Here is a 21,284-nt window from a genome sequence, read left to right as displayed (position 1 = left end):
GAGGGAGAGGAAGGAGAGGAGGAGAGGTGGAGATGAAGAAAACTCTCACACCCAGTTCTCTTTTTCTGCTAACTGTTTTGACACTGGAGAACACAAGATGGGGGGGCGGAATTGTTGAAACATTAAACACTGGTTTTCAAGAATGCTAATTCTAGGAAAATGATTGGGCCATTTACTAATTAATCCTGAGCAAGTGGAAAGTTTCCTTTATGCAAGAGAAAGTTTACAATGCTAATTACAGATCTATAAATAAAAATTAAGAAAAAGAAGGCAACATGCATAATGTGGGAAAAAAAGGATTCTTTTAGAAGTGTAATTAACAATCCCCAAAGCAAAATCATGGTATTGTACAGTAATAAACAGCTTTTAAAACATGAGCGCTCGGTAATATGCAGCAAATCATTTAAATGTTGTGTTCAGTGTTTACATAAACCAAACAGTAGACCTGAATATTCGTAACTCAGGGCTGAACTGTGGGGTCCTTGGTGCTCTCTGAGCTTGGTGGTTTTCTTGCAGATTGTTTCATTACCAAACTAAATAATATCGTCAGTCTTTGGTTTTCTCTGATGATGTAGCCCAGGTTGGTAATGAAACGTCTGCAAGAAAACCACCAGGTTTAGAGGGCACCAAGGACCTCACAAAACCAGCAAAAGTCAATGCACAATCAAGGTATTTGACAAGGCATCTCCAGTGGTGCTTAAAACAGTAGGATGGTGGCCATAATGAAGACATGACCCCTTCTACTATGTGCTACACATGTAAAAAGTGCAGGACTTCCATTGTGTAGTCCCAAGAACCGTACTGACTACCTGGTCAATGCTCCACAGCAGTATTCATGGTTGCCTAGCATTAGTCAAACTCATCCGATGAACGTGTAGAAAAATGGTTTGCAGAATGAAAGACAATATTTCGTTCACGGTCCTCAGAACGCATGAATGACTACACAAACTAGCAGGACCAAATTTCTGAACTGAGTCTTTAACCCAAGGCCACACACGGACAAAAAAAAATAATCACCCCCATATTATATAAATAAAAATAAATAAACCCCCCCCCAAACTTATTCATGGTCTTTTTTAAAAAAAAAGAAAAAGAAAAAGCACATTTGGTTTTTGTAAAAAAAAAAAGTAGAGTTGGATGTATGTGTTTAGAATAAACCACAGTCTTTCAAATTATTCTTGATGATGACGTCGGTGACCGCATCAAAGACAAACTGCACATTCTTGGTATCAGTGGCACAGGTGAAGTGGGTGTAGATTTCTTTTGTGTCTTTTCGCTTGTTTAGGTCTTCAAACTGACACTGGATGTACGCAGCTGCTTCTTCATATGTATTTGAGCCTAAAGGGTGGGGGGGGACAACAACAACAATTTAGACATTTTAAGCTTGGGAGAGAGGCAGCTTATGGGGTCTTTCAAGAAGTTTGCAAGAATAACAGGGTTATTGTCTTGTCTTCATTGGACTAGACATACCTAGTGTCATGGTTCTGACAGATGAAACTCTTCGAAAGATGCTTGAGGCATTGTTTACCTTAAAGTACCTTTTATTCAAGTAGCAGAATATTGGCATTTACATAATTGAAGCCAAAAACTGAATTCCCCTCCCCTGGGCACATAGTATCAAAGTACAATTCCCTCCTTCAATTAACAGTCATAAATCACGTTCCCCAATTAGCTTGAAGTGCAGGCTTCCTCTCCAGCCCCCCAGCTCGCCAATTCTTTATCAGTTCTGGGGGTTCAATAACCTTGATTCTCATGCTATGTTTAGTGTTGTTATGTCTAGCTGGACTCTCATTCCCAGCGTCATCTACCTCTAAAAGCGAAAAGGAAAAAATGGCTACATTTCCATCTGTTGTCAATGCAAAAACATCCGATGTTAGCAGCGTGGACACCTAGTTCATCATATGGCTTAGCCTCCAGGGTCCTTATCATCTTCTCTGCTCTTTTTTTAGGGCCTCAACATCACTGCTCAAGCAGAAGACTCTATACCATTCCAGACAAATGGATGTCCAGTCTCATCTTAAAAGCCTCCAGTGTTGGAGCATTCCCCCACTTCTGGAGGCAAGCCGTTCCACTGATTAATTATTCTCACTGTCAGGAAATTTCTCCACAGTTCTTAAAATGGCTGAAGTTGAAGGGCTACATTTTAAGAAACTTTAGGTCATGGAAAAGCATCGGGGCAGGTTGGGTAAATCGTCCTGTCAAGCTTGAGATTCAATACTTCCCCATGGTACAAAGCTCTTTGCTGGAATGTATTGTAGCTACCTTGCATATCTGTAGCACAGGGATGGAGATACCAGAGCTTCTAAATCAGAATTAACTCCCAATTACTACCTAGATAGGTCCCTGCAGCTTTCTAAGCAAGATTTTGGAAGTGGTTTGCCATTTCCTTCTTTCCAGGGCTGAACAAGATTGACTGGCCCAAGACCACCCAGCTGATTTTGTGCCTAAATCAGGACTAGTAGTCATGGTATCCTGGTTTATACTCAGGTCCCTTCACCACTACTCTAAATTACTAATGATTTTGTTAGACTTTACTATTATGATGCTTATGTGATCCATTGTGTCTGACTCTTGACGACTCTATGGGCCAAATCGTTCCACATGTGAAAAGACTTTTTAGACTTTCCTGTAATTAGCAAATGTAATAATCTGTCATTTGCATTAGATTGTTCATAGCGTGGAGGGGAAAAATTTTTCTTCATGAAATCTTTAACATTCTTTATAAAATCATCTTTTTTATGTAAGAGTCATTTTAGTTAAATACTTTACTTTTTTTAAAAAAAAGGCTTTGGGGGCCATTTTAGCCACAGCTCGCCTTGTAGGAAACAAAATGGCTTCTACAACAAAACAAATAGCTCCCTCATTCTCCATTCTCAGACTGTAAGATGCCAAGATCACAAACAATACACAAAGAACATCTGTTAGAATAGGTCTTGCATAATTTAGGCATCAGTGACAATGTTAGGTTTAGCCACAACTAAAATATGCCATTTCCCAAATTTAAAATAATGAAGCCCGTTCCTTAAATAACTTACGTTCAATTTCTGAATATACTCCATAGCCTATAAATAGAGGAGAACATTTTCTATGCCTTAGTCTTAAATGACTGCAGGATGGGAGGAGATCCTATTCTGATCCTCCATTTGTTAAATTAAATATTTTGCTGCTGCTTTAGTTCCCTCTGCTTGACATTATTGGGTTGGATTAAATCCCTCAACAATAGCATCTTTATATTATATTTATGCCAGCAATGGGTTTTGACCAAAAAAAAATTAGCCTTTCAACTTTCTCATGAGCCATAAATGATCTTTCAAGGATGTAGTAACATCAGCATTTTTTTTTAAAAAAAAGGATCAGAATTCATCCTGGAGAAAATATATGTGGTCACTAGTCTTGACACCAACTTGATAGACCGTAATCATCAGAAGTTCCCTTAAAAATCCTATAAAAGTTGAAAATCAGAGTTTGGGAGGAGGAGGAGGAGGAGGAGGAGGAGGAGGAGGAGGAGGAGGAGGAGGAGGAAGAGGAAGAGGAAAAGTTTGCAGTTGAAATATAATTATTAAATTTTAATAGCAGTCTTGAGGCCTACAAGGACCTTGGGTTGCCAGCTGTTGCTTTGAGTTGCCAATGTTTTATTTGGTCTATTTACTATATTGTCTCAATTACAATTTACTTCTGTATATGCAACCATTCAGTGCTGTAACTGTTAAGTCTGCTACAGCACAGTACAAAATTACAATGACAAGTTAAACCCTTTACAGAATGTTCACATCACACCAGAGAGATTCTTAAGTCTGTGCAACTATTTTCACTTTGCTCCATAATAATGCTAATTCAGTTATTAAAATATCACATTATTTTATGTGAGAGATGAAATCTGGAGTATGTGCAGCAAACAGTTCCATAAATACCATTCACATCCTATCAGATTCTTATTATTTAGGAGAACAAAAAAAAATGTCAATATTTACTATACTCATAAGTTCCAAGAAAATAATTCTCTTTTTTTTTATTCTCCTTCCCTCAACATGTTTTCTCTGCCTAAAACATGAGAGAGATATACCTGGATATTCTGGATAACAAATAGTAAGAGGACTCCTTTTAATTTTTTCTTCAAAGAGATCCTTTTTATTTAAGAACAGGATAATAGAGGTGTCTGTAAACCACTTATTGTTGCAGATGCTATCAAACAGTTTCATGCTTTCATGCATCCTATTCTGCAATTGGGGAGAAAAGAGAGAATATATCACTTTAATAATATCAAGATCAATTCACAAATACTCGCAATGAAATAGATCAAGAAAATAAAAACTCAGTGTACCTAAACAACAAGGACATTTCTTATTTCAGACAATTATTTGAATTCTTCACATCAATAATTCAAATTTATGCAAGACCCTCTTAAAATAGTTTAGCTATTGCTTGGTTCGGCTACCTTTTATCAAAATAAAGTATTTTTTATCATATTTTACAATGTGTTTATCATGATTATTTCTAAGAAGTATTTTTAACACCAAAAACGCTATTTGGAAACAAATAAGCCAATCCTTAAAAACAGAATGCTACTTCATCTCTAGACAAGCTAGATAAGAAAATTATCGTAACCGTTTGCTCACTGGTAAATTGGTAAAATGTGATTAGATTACAGGTAGTCCTTGACTTCCAACCACAACTGGGCCCCAAAATTTCTGTTGCTAAGCAAGACAGTTGTTAAGTGAGTTCTGGCCCATTTTACAGCCTTTCTTGCCTCAGTTGTTAAGTGAATCCTTGCACTTGTTACTAACTTATTTGTTAAGTTAATCTGGCTTCCCCATTGACTTTGCTCATCAAAGGTTTGTAAAAGGTGATCACTTCTCTTTCTTTCTTTCTTTCTTTCTTTCTTTCTTTCTTTCTTTCTTTCTTTCTTTTTTTCCTTTTCCTTTTTCTCTTTTTTTCTTTCTTCCTGCCTTCCTTCCTTCTTCCCACTTTGCTCTCTCTCTCTCTCTCTCTTTCTTTGCTTTCTTCCTTCCTCTCTCTCTTTTCTTTCCTTCCTTCCTTCCTTTTTCTTTCTTTCTTTTTCTTTCTTCCTTCCTCCCTCTCTTTCTTTCTTTCTTTCCTTCACTCTTTCTTTCCTTCTCTCTCTCTCTTCCTTCCTCCTTTCTCTTTCTTTCTTTCTTTCTTTCTTTCTTTCTTTCTTTCTTTCTTTCTTTCTTTCTTTCTTTCTTTCCTTTTCCTTTTTTTCTTTCTTCCTGCCTTCCTTCCTTCCTCCCACTTTGCTCTCTCTCTCTCTCTTTCTTTGCTTTCTTCCTTCCTCTCTCTTTCTTTCCTTCCTTCCTTTTTCTTTCTTTCTATTTCTTCCTTCCTTCCTCCCTCCCTCTTTGCTCTCTCTCTCTCTCCCTGCTTCCTTCCTCCCTCCCTCTTTCTTTCCTTCATTCTTTCTTTTTTTCTCTCTCTCTCTTCCTTCCTCCTTTCTTTCTTTCTTTCTTTTTTTACTTACTTACTTACTTACCATTTCTTCATCTTCTGCAAGGACCAAGTCATAATCGCTAAGTGCCACACAAAAAATTATAGCTGTAACACCCTCAAAGCAGTGGATCCACTTTTTTCGCTCTGATCTTTGGCCTCCAACGTCAAACATCCTGTGAAAGAAGAGCCAAAATAATAATAATAATAATAAATCCCCCCAATCAGCAGATTTCAAGATGGGATTCTTCTACCAAGACCGAAATTAATTAAAGCAACTATAATTGAAGAGAAAGGCTATAAACCTAGCGAGTTTGGGGGAAAAAATTAAACCCATTTCACAATATACATGTCGTATCTCTACATTCATTAGAAGATACGACCATTTTTTTATTTTCGGTTTTGCAGATTAGATCTTTAATCGTAAACTGTTGGATGTGCTCTTTTCTGGAGCTGCTATTTCCCAGGATCTTCCCTTTTTTTCTTTCAGTTTTGTATTTTATTCTCCACCTTCTGTCCCAAACTAAGTTAAAACGATCACAAACTGAACGAACGAACGAATCAATCCATCAGTCAATGAAATAACAGTGAAGATCTTCATGATTTTATGTTCCGTATAGAAGCACTACACATGTTTTCATGCTGAGGACATACTGAAAAGCGCTCCAAGCTCTTTGCTCGTAAGATTGCTGTAGTTAGTTTCCTAAAGGTAAAGGTAAAGGTTCCCCCGCACATGCGTGCTAGTCGTTTCCGACTCTAGGGGCCGATGCTCATCTCCGTTTCAAAGCCGAAGAGCCAGCGCTTGTCTGAGGACGTCTCCGTGGTCATGTGGCCGGCATGACTAGACGCCAAAGGTGCATGGAACGCTGCTACCTTCCCACCGGAGTGGTCCCTATTTTTCTACTTGCGTTTTTACATGCTTTCGAACTGCTAGGTTGGCAGAAGCTGGGACGAGTAACAGGCGCTCACTCTGTTACGTGGCACTCGGGATTCGACCCGCCAAACTGCCGACCTTCTGATCGACAAGCTCAGCGTCCTAACCCACTGAGCCACCACGTCCCTTTTAGTTAGTTTCCTAAGTATGTACAAAACCCTGAAGCGCACCTTCAATTTGATTCTTCAGTTAAATCATTGCACTGAAACCGATTCCAAATCAAATATCTATGGAGTCTCCCATGCTATCTTCAAAAGCAAAGTCCACATTCTGGACAGAGAGGACCTCTGCTCTGAAAGAGGAGTCAAAGAGGCCATCTGCATTAAGATTGGACAGCCCTCTCTCGTCAGAGGGGAGAGATACACCAACCCGCCTCCTGTTTACAACACAGTCCTTTCAGCAGGTCCTAGAAGGCTCCACACGCTCTACTCAGGTGACCTTGAGGGCACAGATAAACCTCCAAGTGTCCACAACAACTCTCAGAAAGAGTACTAATGACCAGATGACTGCAAGGAATATCCATCCTCCCATTCCCCACCATTCAATCAGTTTCTTGGATGAGAAGCGAAACGTCTTCAAGGAAAAACAACAACAAGGACGTCCAGTTGCCTTTTGAAGAAGCACCTTTGGAATTCCAAATCAAACCATTAGCAAATCAAATCAGAGGGCTGCAAAACACTTTTTTTGTGGATTCCATGGATATTTCCTTCTATGATTGTTACGGACAATGTGGCCATTTCTTTTCCCAAAATTGGAGAATAGGCATGAGCGTTCAAGGAGGGGCAAGGAAGAGGGAGCAAAATGTTACTGTAGGTCATGTAATAACACACAAACCTCACGCAAGAATATAAGGGTGGGATTTTCACTGTGGCTTTTCAACATGTCCATAACGTGGAATTCCCCCAATGCTTGCCAGCTGAAAAATACTATGAAATACTCTGTTCTGGACAGCAATATAGTCTCTTTCCACATTTCATGTGAAGAAAATATTTGAATAATACACTGAACACCCAGTGGCATGCTTTTAAGGCCATTACTTACTTAAAATGGAGATCTTTGAAAGTAAAATGAGTTTCCACTATTCCTGTCGTTTTCACTCTGGTCCTGAGCACATCTTGCTGTGTTGGGATATAATTGATATGGGCTATTCGGTCCAAATCATTCAAATAGCTAGTAAGACAGAATAAATATTGAAGGCTTTTTAATCTTAGACTGATCTCTACGTATAAGAAAGATTAGCTTTACCAAAATATTCTTTTAACTGCTTTGAAGTTGAGGACAGCTTCCAAGAATTGTGGTCCTGGTTGTATGGACAACAGATTCAGCTTCTGAAAGCTACTCAGGTATGAAGGTCAGGTATGAAGACTGAATTCATATGTTACGCTAAGCAAACAGCAATTATTAGCAAAAAGGCAAAGGCCAAATGGACTTGATGATTCTTCTCTCCAAGGTATGACTATCAAAACCTTCTCCATGGTTGGCGAGTCCTTCAAGTAGCAGTTGTGTGACCAACTGACCCAGAACTAATCAACAGGTATGTTACTTAGATGTGAAAATGGAAGATTTGTTCAGAAACCTCTATCCTAATGTGAAATATTAATGTTTGAAATCATGTAATTCTGCTGTGTTCAGCAGACTTACTTCCAGTTCAATGTTTATCAAAAAGCTAGCTTGATGAGACTTGTGTCTAGATACTGTAGATGTGGCTAGAATAACAGCCCTGCAGAAAAATCATAATTCAATGGAACTTATCTCTAAGTAAATACAGAACAATCATGCTTATCACACTAGAAAACATTATTCTAATCAGAATGGGAGAACATCAGACTTTCTTAATATTTAGGCTAATTTACAAAATCAATTATTCCCAAGGTGCTTTTTCAAAAAGCAACTGGTCTTTGTTTTGCCTTGAAGATGTTTCGCTTCTCATCCAAGAAGCTTCTTTTGTTCTGACTGAATGGTGGAGGGTGAAAAGATTGGTATCCCTTCTAGTCATCTGATCATTAGTACTCTTTCTGAGAATCGTTGAGGCCACTTGGAGGTTTATCTGTGCCCTCAGGGTCACCTGAATAGTGCAAATGGGTGTGGAATCTTCTTAGAACTGCTGTGTTGTAATTAATCTGAGAGCACAGGTAAACTTCCAAGTGGCCTCAACGACTCCTCTCAGAAAGAGTACTAATGACCAGATGACTGCATGGAATATAAATCCTTCCATTCAGTCAGAAATTAAAAAGCTTCTTGGATGAGAAGCGAAACATCTTCAAGGTAAAAACAAAGTCCAGTTGCCTTTTGAAAAGGCACCTTTGGGACAACCAGGACCTGGATGACTGAGAATCTCCACAGACATTTACAAAATCAATTGTTTAAAACTAAGTTTGATTCCGTATGTGAAAGCCACTAGAAGAAGAAAAAAAAGGAGAGACAAGATTGTGATGTCTTATACTGCACAATTAAGTGATTCTACATTCAGTTTTCTGCCAGATGTGCAATGACATGTATATTTTTCCAGGAATATTGTCTTTTGACACATTCACGTTAAACAAATTATACTTAAAACCAGAGTCTTTTTATGGAATGATCAAGTTTTGGAGTCAGTTCCATCACCAATAAAAACCACTTCTAACCAAGCAGTTCGAACAAAAAAAGTGATTTATGAGGGCCCCCAAATTTTGATGATGTGATGCTGAGACAGTCATAAGTGTAAGGAGTGCTTGTAAATCACTTTTTCCAGTGCCGTTGTAACCTCAGTCACTAAATGAAGGGTTGTAAATCAAGGATTGACTATAATCTTCATTGAGATAATCAAGAGTGATTACACAGAAATAGTCTCCAATTCTTAAATAGAATCAGGAGCAGCAGAGATCTGTACTGTAAGATATTGATTAGTGTAAGAATAGACTTTTGTAATATCAGAATAACAGAGTTGGAAGGGACCGTGGAGGTCTTCTAGTCCAAACCCCTGTTCAAACAGGAGACCCTGTACAATACCAGACAAGTGGCTGTCCAGTCTCTTCTTAAAAGCCTCCAGTGATTGAGCATCCACAACTTCTGGAGGCAAGTCATTCCACTGATTAATTATTCTCACCATTAGGAAAATTCTCCTTACTTCTAGGTTGCTTCTCTCCCTGACATCCATTGTCTCTTGACTTGCCTTCTGGTGCTTTGGAAAATAGGTTGACCCCTCTTCTCTGTGGCAGCCCCTTAAATATTGGAAGACTGCTATCATCCTACCCTTAGTCCTTGTTTTCACTAGACTAGACAGACCCAATTCCTGCAACCGTTCTTCGTATGTTTTAGCCTCCATCCCCCTAATCGTCTTTGTTGCTCTTTTCTGCGCTCTTTCCAGAGTCTCAATATCTTTTTTTTATATTGTGGTGACCAAAACTGGATGCAGGATTCTAAGTGTGTATTCAATGTGGTTGTATTTTAGATCTATAGGGGGTACATATAGTTCTGCGCAAATTTACCTTGGTTGAAGTGGCTTTGGCTGTCCTCATTTTCTGCAAAAATCAAAGCTCTGATTTGTTATGTCACAGCATTTTCATCAGATGGCATAGTTCTTTTTGCGTACTTACTATGCGGCTGAGTCATTTAGCTGATACTCTCTCGATCGGTTGAAACAGGCTCGAACACCAAGATCTTTCCACAATCTTTTGATCACACCAGCAAGTTCTCCTGTCATGAAACCTTCTTCTGTTGCTCCAGCAAGGACAAAGAGTAGACGTGCATCATCCTAGGAGGAAGAGGAGGAGGAGGGTGAGGAGGAGAAGGAGAAGGAGGAGGAGGGGGGAGGAGGAGGAGGAGGAGAAGAAGTAGTAGTTAAAAAATGTCATTCATTTTGTAGGAATTGCTACCTCTGGAGGTTTTCGCTGCAGTTTTATATCTTCTTAGTGGGAAGCGATTTTTAGGAGGAAAAAAAAATCCATTCCCACAATGATTTCAGGAATTGCAAATAAGTGTTTCCAGGACTACATGATCAAATGCTAAGATTTTAGGAGCAGGAACCCAAGAGAGAACTAGTGACGTATCAATTTCAGGAAATGACAGCTACAATGTTCCTGAATTTCCGAATTCTTAATTTCCGAATTAAGAAGAGTATTTAAAGGGAATATTAGAAAATTTAATACTTACAGCCCTGGCTGAATCTCCAAAATCTATTTTCAGTCTCCCCATAGCTCTTATGATAGCAATAATGGACTGAATCGTATTACTGTAGACAACTGCCTTATATTGTTTACATTCTTCTTCTGAATATCCAGCTTCATGGATAATTCTGTTTCAGGAAAAATAAAAAAAACATCCTTTAGTTTAATGACATCATTTACTGACTTTACTAAGTTTATATCCTCATGCTTAGGCGTACTTACTTCATTTGTTTGACGATTGTGCTTTTTCCTGATTCACCGGCTCCTAAAAGACACAATGAGTTATTTAATGGAAATATTCTAAATAAAGGAATATAGTAGAATTAGCTCATCTGATCATATTTCCTCTTTGGCTTAACCGGGAAAGCTGACATCAATCTTGCAAGTCTAGAGGTCAAGTTCAGTTGTATATTTAATAGCCAGACTTCACTGACCTGGCTCTTACCTTGAACAAAATTCCATTTTTTTAAGAGACAGGTACAAATTTGTGACTGTGAGCTATATGATTGATTGATTGATTGATCGATCGATTGATCGATCGATTGATTTTCTGACTGATTTTGCAGCTCTAGGCAGAGGTGTGTATTGGCTAGTGTCAAAGAAAATGACAGAGCTGTTGTTCCAAAAGGCAATTTAACTTTCTTGGGGTTTTTTTTCCCCCTTGAAAACATTTCACTTCTCATCCAAGAAGCTTCTGAAGAACTTCAGTTTTCTTCTGAAGAACTCCAGAAGTTCTTCGGAAGAAGTTCTTCAGAAGCGTCTTGGATCTTCGGAAGAAGTTCTTCAGAAGAGCCTTGGATCTTCGGAAGAAGTTCTTCAGAAGCGCCTTGGATCTTCGGAAGAAGTTCTTCAGAAGAGTCTTGGATCTTCGGAAGAAGTTCTTCAGAAGAGTCTTGGATCTTCGGAAGAAGTTCTTCAGAAGCGTCTTGGATCTTCGGAAGAAGTTCTTCAGAAGCGTCTTGGATGAGAAGCAAAACTTTTTCAAGGAAAAACCAAAAAAGTCCAATTGCTTTTTGGAAAAGCACCTTTGGGACAACCATGACCTGGAAGATCGAGACACAGAGACTTTTTTTCCCCTCTCTTTCAGGTTTTCCCTCTTTTCTTTCTTTGCTGATCTATATGGCTTAAATATGAAAAGTATGTAAAATAAACTCTGAAAATGCATAGTTTAGCTTTCAGAATTTTGCCATGAAATTTCAGCAGTGTGCTTGCATCTCTAATGAACTATCATGAGATTTTTGTTCTGCTAAAAACAAAGAATATTGTCAGCCCCAGCCCCAAAATGACATAGAACAATCCAGCCAAAGTTCAGTTCTTTGCTTGCTTACATGCAAAAGACAGAATCTTGACAGGCTAAACTATGCTATCCTAATGGATTTATTCTGGAAGATTCCAGTGAGTGGCTATCCTAAATTTCATCTTCTGTCTCCTATCCAGCTCCAGGCTGTGCTGCCTCTTGTCTGCCCCCCCCCACATCCTTGAAATAAATATGTTCCCTCCTTCCCTGAAAATTGCCTCTTTACTCTAATCCATCACTCCACCTCCCCCTTGGTAGACACAACCGTTCACGTATTTTTAAAGAGCAGAAAATTACATTCCTTGTCTAACAGTCCTTTACTGCTTCAATGCTTCTCTAAACCCTGATAGTTACCATCTTAGAATGTGGATCAATTTTTCTGGCCCATATTCTAGATTAATACCAAATATGAGGATCACAGTTCTCCAACACATATTCCAAATCCTTCCTGGAATCTCTCAACATTTTTATAACTCACTTATTCTTCCTTAGATAAGCTAGATTGGTTTGGTGAACATCAATCGTATTCTACTCTTCCTTCAGTTAAATCAAGATCTCTACTTATCTTACACAGGGTAAGCTGTTCAGCCAACTGGGAAAAAAACAATCTGAAGGATTTGCCTTGATTTCCCCCAACATCTTCTTTGCAATTTGAACTACTGACGTTGTTGTTGGGAAGTGAGAATATAGGTAAAGGTAAAGGTTCCCCCGCACATGCGTGCTAGTCATTTCCAACTCTAGGGGCTGGTGCTCATCTCCGTTTCAAAGCCGAAGACCAAGCGCTTGTCCAAGGACGTCTCCGTGGTCATGTGGCCGGCATGACTAGACGCCAAAGGCGCACGGAACGCTGTTACCTTCCCACCGGAGTGGTCCCTATTTTTCTACTTGCATTTTTTATGTGCTTTCGAACTGCTAGGTTGGCAGAAGCTGGGATGAGTAACAGGCGCTCACTCTGTCACGCGGCACTCAGGATTTGACCCCCCAAACTGCCGACCTTCTGATCGACAAGCTCAGCGTCCTAACCCACTGATCCACCGCCTCCCTTAGTGAGAATATAGTTCCAGCTAAAAGAAGTCTATTTCTACTTTTCAGAAGTCAGAAGACCAAAAATAAATATTTAACACAGAATTTAAAAAAGTTAATTAAATTAAAAAATTAAATTAAATTAAATTAAATTAAAAAATTAAATTAAATTAAATAATTAAATTAAATTAAATTATTAAATTAAATTAAATTAATTAAATTAAATTAAATTAAATTAAATTAAATTAAATTAAATTAAATTAAATTAAATTAAACTAAACCCTGAGAGCTTATACACTGGAGACAAATTCCTTGTGTGTCCAATCACACTTGGCCAATAAAGAATATTCTATTCTAAAGAGTATTCTGTTCTATTTTTTCAAATTGGATAGATATAAATGCCTAAAGATTGCATTAATGTCGCAACTCAGAAAAAAAGTCTATATAAGACCTGTTGTTTTAAAGATGTTTAGAATCAACCGACGGTCTATTTGATCTCAATATGCCGTTAGTTAAATGTATAACCTCTTAAATATATAACCGTTATTTATTTATTTATTTTATTTTAATTCCATTTATATCCCGCCCTTCTCCGAAGACTCAGGGCGGCTTACAAGCTTAGCAGTAGCCTTCATTCTATGTATATGCCTGCTTATTAGGGCTTTCATACACCCCCCAAGCAGCATTATTACAAAGTCAGCTTATTGCCCCCAACAATCTGGGTCTTCATTTTACCCACCTTGGAAGGATGGAAGGCTGAGTCAACCTTGAGCCTGGTGGGACTCGAACCTGCACTAATTGCAGGCAGCTGGGGTTACTTAAGGAGGCATTAGCCCACTGCTCCACCAAGGAGCATATTTATGAATAGAGCATATCCCATTTCATCTAAATGGGAAATGTGTGGAGTTTGTTTTCCTAGAGGTGAAAAACCTCTAGGAAAAACACACAACGCAAATCAGCATTCTCTGATTATGTTGATTTTCAGATTTAAGATTGAAACATAATCTAATCCCTCTTTGGGCACAGCTGTTATAGGGGAAAGACACATACTCCTGAATATATTGGATATATACTTTCATATTTATTCATATAATTCAGATTCTTAATAGAATTTGATACCTAGGAAAACAAATTCAACATACCACTCACCCATAGTTACCTAAAAAATATAGGTTAAAAAATACACTATAAAATATTTCAGAGGTAGACAAATGGCAAACTAAGATCAAATAAACTATTGGATGATTCACACCAGTTTAAGCTTGCTTCCAACTGTTTAATAATCACCAAAACAAGGAGCTATTCCTTTAAATCAGATTGCTGAAACAGCCTTGATATACTATTTTAAACACAGACTTTGTCTTCAGTGTTATATGACGGCATGGCTCGCAGAGTACAGAACATAATAGCAATAGCACTTAGACTTATATACCACTTCACAGTGCTTTACAGCCCTCTCTAAGTGGTCAGCCTCTTGCTCCCATCAATCTGGGTCTTTATTTTACTGACCTCGGAAGGAAGGAAGGCCGAGTCAACCTAGAGCTGGTCAGGATCGAACTCCTGGCAGTGAGCAGAGTCTGCCTGCAATACTGCATTCTAACCACTGCACCACCATGGCTTAGATAACACTAGCAATAGCACTTAGATTTATATGGCGCTTCATAGTGCCTTACAGCCCTCTCTATGTGATTTACAGCGTCAGCCTCTTGCCCCCAACAATCTGGGCCCTCATTTTACCGACCACAGAAGGACGGAAGGCTGAGTCAACCTTGAGCTGGTCAAGATCGAACTGTTGACAGTGGGCAGAATTAGCCTGCAAGGCTGCATTCTCAACACTGCGCCTCTGAACTGCCTCTGCCTCATTTACATTTATGTATTTAGTTCAATCCCAGTCAAAACTGCATTTCAAATTGGTGGATTTTTTTCTCTGAAACAAAAAGGCAGGAATGAGTCATCTGTTTCAACCTTCTTTAGGGAAAATCTACGATGCCACGGTTCCAACTAATGAAACACTTCAAAGAATCTTCAGGCATTGTTTATTCTAAAAAGTCTATAATAATGAGAACAAAGCGTCGGATGCATGGATGGATGCCAAAATCTGAATTCTCCTCCCCTGAACACGTCATATCAAACACAATTCCCTCCCTTAATTAAACATCATAAATCACATTCTCCAATTAGTTTAAAATGCAAAGCTTCCCTTCCCTTCTATAATGCACCATTCCTTATCTTATTAAAAACAACTGGGGTAGCATTCTCCTCCCCCTAGCTTCATTTAATTCAAGAGCAAAACAGTTTAAAGGAAAAGGCTGCCTCTTATATTGTCAAAGCAAAAACATCCAATGTTTGCAGCGTTGGCAACACAAGTTGTGGATTTACTAAGTAAGCCACAGTCTAATGAATTAAATACATATAACTTTATTGTTATTTTGAATCATTGATTCGTGTCAATGATTTTATAGGCAAGTGCTCGCCACGCTACTCTTATCAATCACAGCTTCTTTCAATTGTCATACGTTCAACTTTGCATCAGATTTGATGTTAGCAAGCCAACATGTTCTGTGCGTGCGCTTTCTTTCATTTTCCACTAACCATTCCTAGCATCATGGACTTCTCCAATGAATTTACACGCATGACTTGGCCAAAGTAAACCAGATGTAATCTAGTCCAACGTTAAGACATAACATTGTTCTAGGTTTATATCTAATGTCTAAACAATTTTTTGTGACTTTTGCAGACCAAAATGTTGTAGTCTGTAAATTCATTCTGCCAAATAAGTGGCTTTCCCATTAGTAGTAAGTCTTAAATAATGACAAAAGTTTCATTTCTGAGAAACTTTGTAGGGTATCTGTTATTAAACTCTGGAACAAACTATTTGATTTAAAGGACATAATTAACAAAAAAATACATTACAATTTGATTACTTTTTATTTAAAAACAAAACCAACCCCCAACCCCACCCCCAAAAGGGAAGCAGTCTTACTCAAACAAACCAAACTAAGATTTACAGACGTTTTGAACGACGCTCAAAAATAGCCTTTGACGGACATTTAAGGAAGACGTATACGATGTACTTTATTAAACCACATGAAATTTAAATATTATTTGCCACACAGTATGTAAACTGTGCCCTCCAATTCTTTCAGATGGATCAGCACAAAGGTCGAGAGAAAAAAACCTCATTTAAAATAGGAAATAATACTGAAGGTACTTTCCAGCGTAATATTATTGTGAATTAGGTCTTTAACAACAACAACAACAACAACTTTGCTGATTAATATACAAGAACTCTTCACAATACATAAGTAGCTAGCCCTTTCTCATTTTTGTTTCTCCACGGACATAGTTCAACTTTACAGGAACAATAAAAAAGAATTGGATTTCCACTTGGAAACTCTTCTATAATATAAGCATCAGCCTCGAAAAATACACATAACCAACAGTTTCTATAGTACGACTGATTGATTGAGCTACTTCATAGCAACGACATTTTTAACAAGATCTAAATTCTTACTACAAGAAGATAAATGAATCAAGGGCACTCAGGATCTACAATAGCTCCTGTTGGAAAAAAAATAGTTTTATTAATCTAAATGGTGCTACCCACCCACCCACCCCGATGTAAGAGACAGCTAACTGGGAACTATAGGACCTGTTGCCAGCCTAGGCTGCAAGGAACATGATAACGTAGCTAGCAAAATTAATTTCATACAATATGAAAAGAGAGCAAAATCAATTTATCTGAAACAAGTCAGTCTGGCAGCATGTTATGTACTTCTCTCTTCATTTCTGACAAGGTGCACTATTTAAGAAAAGCATCAAAGCCACCTGCCCTGCCCTGTGTCACGTCTGATACAGCATTTAAAATGTTAGGTAAGCCTACATGTGTGAATATATCTAAACCGAAGAATCCTGACCATATTATTACAAATAATAGTAGCCCTCTGAATAGCCCTGATTAGACTGCATGTGGGAAAGAGTTAGTGTCGATTTTTTGATGACGTGCTTTAAGAATGATGGGGGAGAGTGACAAAGCAGAAAGAAGAGCCCAATCAGTAGAAACAAACTTTTCTGAACAAACTGGAAGTATTTAGTTTGGGGAAAGGAAAATTAAGGAGATATGACAACTGTGTGCAACTGTCTAATAGGGCTGTTGTACTTCTTCTATGTTGGTCCCTGGTGTTCTCTGAGCTTGGTGGTTTTCTTGCAAACATTTCATTACCAAACTAGGTAACATCATCAGTGCTAGAAGGGACTCTAGTGATATACTAACAGCTTGCCCTGCCAGTGTTGAAGGAAGAGTTCTTGGTGGTTCCTTTATTAGACTGTTTACAGACAGATAGATACAGTAGATAGATAGATAGATAGATGATAGATAGATAGATAGATAGATAGATAGATAGATAGACAGACAGACAGACACAGATAGATAGATAGATAGATAGATAGATAGATAGATAGATAGATAGATAGACAGACAGACAGACAGACAGACAGACAGACAGACAGACAGACAGAAATAGACAGACAGACAGAAATAGATAGATAGACAGAGATAGATAGATAGATAGATAGATAGATAGATAGATAGACAGACAGACAGACAGACAGACAGACAGACAGACAGAAATAGACAGACAGAGAGAGAGAGAGAGAGAGAGAGAGACAGACAGACAGACAGACAGACAGACAGACAGACAGACAGACAGACAGACAGACAGACAGACAGGACTACCTGTAATATGATCCAAAGATGTGGCTTAAATCTAAGTTCTATATTTAGATCTGTACTAAGGTTCTACACTTAGGCAAGAAAAACCAAATGCACAGGTATAGTATAGGTGGTACCTTGCTCAACAGTAGTAACTGTGAGAGGGATCTCGGAGTCCTAGTGCACAATCACTTAAACTTGAGCTAGCCGTGTGCTGCAGCTGCCAAAAAAGCCAACACAGTGCTGGGCTGCATTAACAGAGGGATAGAATCAAGATCACGTGAAGGGTTAATACCACTTTACAACGCCTTGGTAAGACCACACTTGGAATGCTGCATCCATTTTTTGTCACCACGATGTAAAAAAGATGTTGGGACTCTAGAAAGAGTGCAGAGAAGAGCGACAAAGATGATCGGGGGACTGGAGGCTAAAACATATAAGGAACGGCTGCTGGAATTGGGTATGTCTACTTTAATGAAGAGAAGGATGAGGGGAGACATGATAGCAGTCTTCCAATATCTCAGGGGCTGCCCCAAAGAAGAGGGAGTCAAGCTATTCTCCAAAGCGCCCGAAGGCAGGACAAGAAGCAACGGATGGAAACTAATCGAGGAGAGAAGCAACCTGGAACTAAGGAGAAACTTCCTGACAGTTAGAACAATCAACTAGTGGAACAACCTGCCTCCAGAAGTTGTGAATGCTCCAACACTGGAAGTTTTTAAGAAGAGACTGGACAGCCATTTCTCTGAAATGGTATAAGGTTTCCTGCCTAAGCTGGGGGTTGGACTAGATAACCTCCAAGGTCCATTCCAACTTTATTATTATTATTAAGCTCTCCCTCCCATGGAATTCAGTCAAACATATTTTTGAGGAAGCAGATTTGTAGTCAATAACCTGAAAGCTATTTAGTTGTGTTGATTTTGAAGGGCAGGTGTTTCTTTAGAATAAAAGGAAATGTTTGCCTGTGAGGTAATCGTATTGTTTATACATAACAGAAGGCAACAATAGAGTAACACTGCATTGTGGAAGAATTTTAAAGGAAGTATCTGTATTGGTTACGGCAAAGCAGTAACAAAGTCTTTTTAAGAAAGCACAAAATTCTCTGGATTTTTCTGCTGTTAGAGGGAAGAGGCCTTGGCATAATGGAAAAAAAAAAGTAAATAACCTTGGGAAAAAAAATAGGTATTCGGAAACATGAACTAGTAACAGCTTGCTGCATGCCATTTGATTTTATGAGCAATCATTTGGGGAGCATTTCCTACCTTGAGCTTTCTGTTAGTGCTAAGACTACAATTCCCAGAATTCCCTAAGCAGAAGCTTAGGAAAGGCAGGCTAAATGGATCAAAAAGATGGAAAGAAATGGAGGAAATGGTAAACATATGAATGATTGGGGGAGGGGGGAGGAGATGGAGGAGAAAAGCTACTAATACTGGCATTCCACATCAGCTACTTTCCAGATGCTCAAGGAATGCTCCCTCTTTCCCTCTCTATAGAATTCGAGAATAGGAAGGGACCTTGGAGGTCTTCTAGTCCAACCCCCTGCCCAAGGCAGAAGTCTTCATGCCATCCCAGATAAATCATGGTTCAATCTTCTCTTGAAAACCTCCAGTGATGGAGCACCCACAACTCCAGGTGGCAAGCAGTTCCATTGTCTCTAATCTGTCTGTCTCTGTCTCTCCTCTCTCTGTGTCTGTGTCTCTCTCACACACACATACTGTACATAACACAAATCCATAAAAGTTAGGGAATACACTTTGAATGGGAATTATTTTTTTTTTGAATGGAGACGTTCTATTCCGGTATTCATTTTCATCCCACCATCAGCCTTCCAGGTACAAGCAGTCCTCAGGTTATGACCACAGCTGAGCCCAAAATCTATGTTGCTAAGTGAAACATTTGTAACTGAGTTTTGCCGCCATTTGACAATAGAATAGAATAGAATAGAATAGAATAGAATAGAATAGAATAGAATAGAATAGAATAGAATAGAATAGAATAGAATAGAATACAGAATAGAACAGAATAGAATAGAATAATAGAATAGAATAGAATAGAATAGAATAGAATAGAATAGAATAGAATAGAATAGAATAGAATAGAATGCAGGATGGAATAAGGATAGGATAGGATAGAATAGAATAGAATAGAATAGAATAGAATAGAATAGAATAGAATAGAATAGAATAGAATAGAATAGAATAGAATAGAATAGAATAGAATAGAATAGAATAGAATAGAATTTCTTTATTGGCCAAGTGTGATCGGACACACAAGGAATTTGTTTCTGATTATTAGATGATTATTAATGATAATCAGAATAGCACCAATAAGAGGGGGTAGCAAAGAAGACAAGACATACACATCATCACACTACAGCCACGCTGCACATGAAGAATCACACTACAGCCATATGCTATCCAGGTAAACATGCAACACAATGCAGCGGATCACTTGACACCGGATCCCGGTCCGGCCTCTGGAAAGAGGGTGAAAGACACCCCTCCTAGGAGTATCTCCTTACCCAGAAGTAGGAGCTTGACTTCCCGGGCTGCTTTCTCTCCGTCTTCTCGGAGATTTCTATCGATCATCTTGCTGCGCTCGGCCGCCGCCTTGTCCTCCGCGCTGAGAGTGCAGCCCATCGCGGGTTTTTTTTTTTCAAATTATTATTATTATTATTTGGGGGGGGTGCAGGGAAAGACCCGCAAGAAGAGGGGGTGAAGAGACTTAGATGAGACTTAGCTGGGAGGGGGGGGGAATAGGCCGAAAAAAAGGTGGAAGGGAAATTGAGCCGGCCAAGCACAGACCCCCTCCAGCCCCCCCCCCAAAAAAGGGGAAGAGCGAGGCCCCGAGGGGGTCGATCCGCGTTCCCAAGCTTTGCCAAGGATCGAAGCCTCCGAGGGAAAGGAATAATAATAATAATAATAATAATAATAATAATAATAATAATAATAATAATAATAATAATAATAATAATAATAATAATAATAATAATAATAATAATAGAAGAGTCCCTGGGTTCCTTGCAAATATTTCAGCACTTCGGGGAGGAAAGTCGACGGGGAGGAGGAGGAGGAGGAGGAGCGGGGGGGGGGGCGCAATAAGAAGGAAAATAATAATAATAATAATCCACCCAAGAGAGGCTGAGGTGCCGCGAGGAGGCTTGCAAAAACTGTAGCCTTAAAAAGAAAAAAAGATGATGATGATGATGATGACGATGAAGGATGTTCCCTTTGTTTTCTTCCCGCGGTTGCAATGCAGAAGGGAGAGAAGCGGGGGGGGGGATAATAATAATCCACAGGGGAAAAAAGGAAAGACAAAAAGAGTTAAAAGTATCTCACAGCTGCACCAGGTGGGGTTGAGTCGCAGCCCGGCTCAGTGCCAGAGGGGGAGTGGGGGGGCGCAGAGAGGGGGTGCCCCACCGCCAGCCTCCCCCCAAACTTCGCCCTCCGGAGTCTCCAGCCGCCTCGGCCGGCTGAATGGAGGAGGAGAAGAAGAAGCAGGAGCGGCGACGGCGTTCAGTCCCCCCCCCCTACACACACACACACACACACACACACACACGCAGACACACAAACACACACACACACACACACACACACACACACACACGCTTCCCTTCGCCCCGCCCGGGACTCGGCAAGCGCCGCCTTCGGAGCGGGGTGGGCTCTGGAAACGTGGAAGGGGGGAAAGGCAGGGAAGAGCTGGGAAGGCCCCGGGAAGCCGGATGGGTTGTGG

General features: G+C 39.3%; 1 protein-coding gene across 1 annotated transcript; it reads right to left on the bottom strand.

Moving 5' to 3' along the window:
• Positions 1 to 705: 705 nt before the first annotated feature.
• On the bottom strand, positions 706 to 20,188 carry GNAI1 (G protein subunit alpha i1; the record flags this gene model as incomplete). The annotated part of the gene is made up of 8 exons (XM_081331363.1): positions 706 to 1,338; positions 4,064 to 4,217; positions 5,489 to 5,618; positions 7,418 to 7,546; positions 9,952 to 10,109; positions 10,508 to 10,649; positions 10,744 to 10,786; positions 20,071 to 20,188. 8 exons carry the CDS (start codon positions 20,186 to 20,188, stop codon positions 1,148 to 1,150), a joined length of 1,065 nt encoding a protein of 354 aa, XP_081187489.1. The 3' UTR covers positions 706 to 1,147.
• Between the last annotated feature and the right edge of the window lie 1,096 nt (positions 20,189 to 21,284).

This window comes from Vipera berus (assembly GCF_964194415.1).
Source record: "Vipera berus genome assembly, chromosome: 6".
NCBI lineage: Eukaryota > Metazoa > Chordata > Lepidosauria > Squamata > Viperidae > Vipera > Vipera berus.
This window is presented reverse-complemented; position numbering and strand designations above follow the sequence as displayed.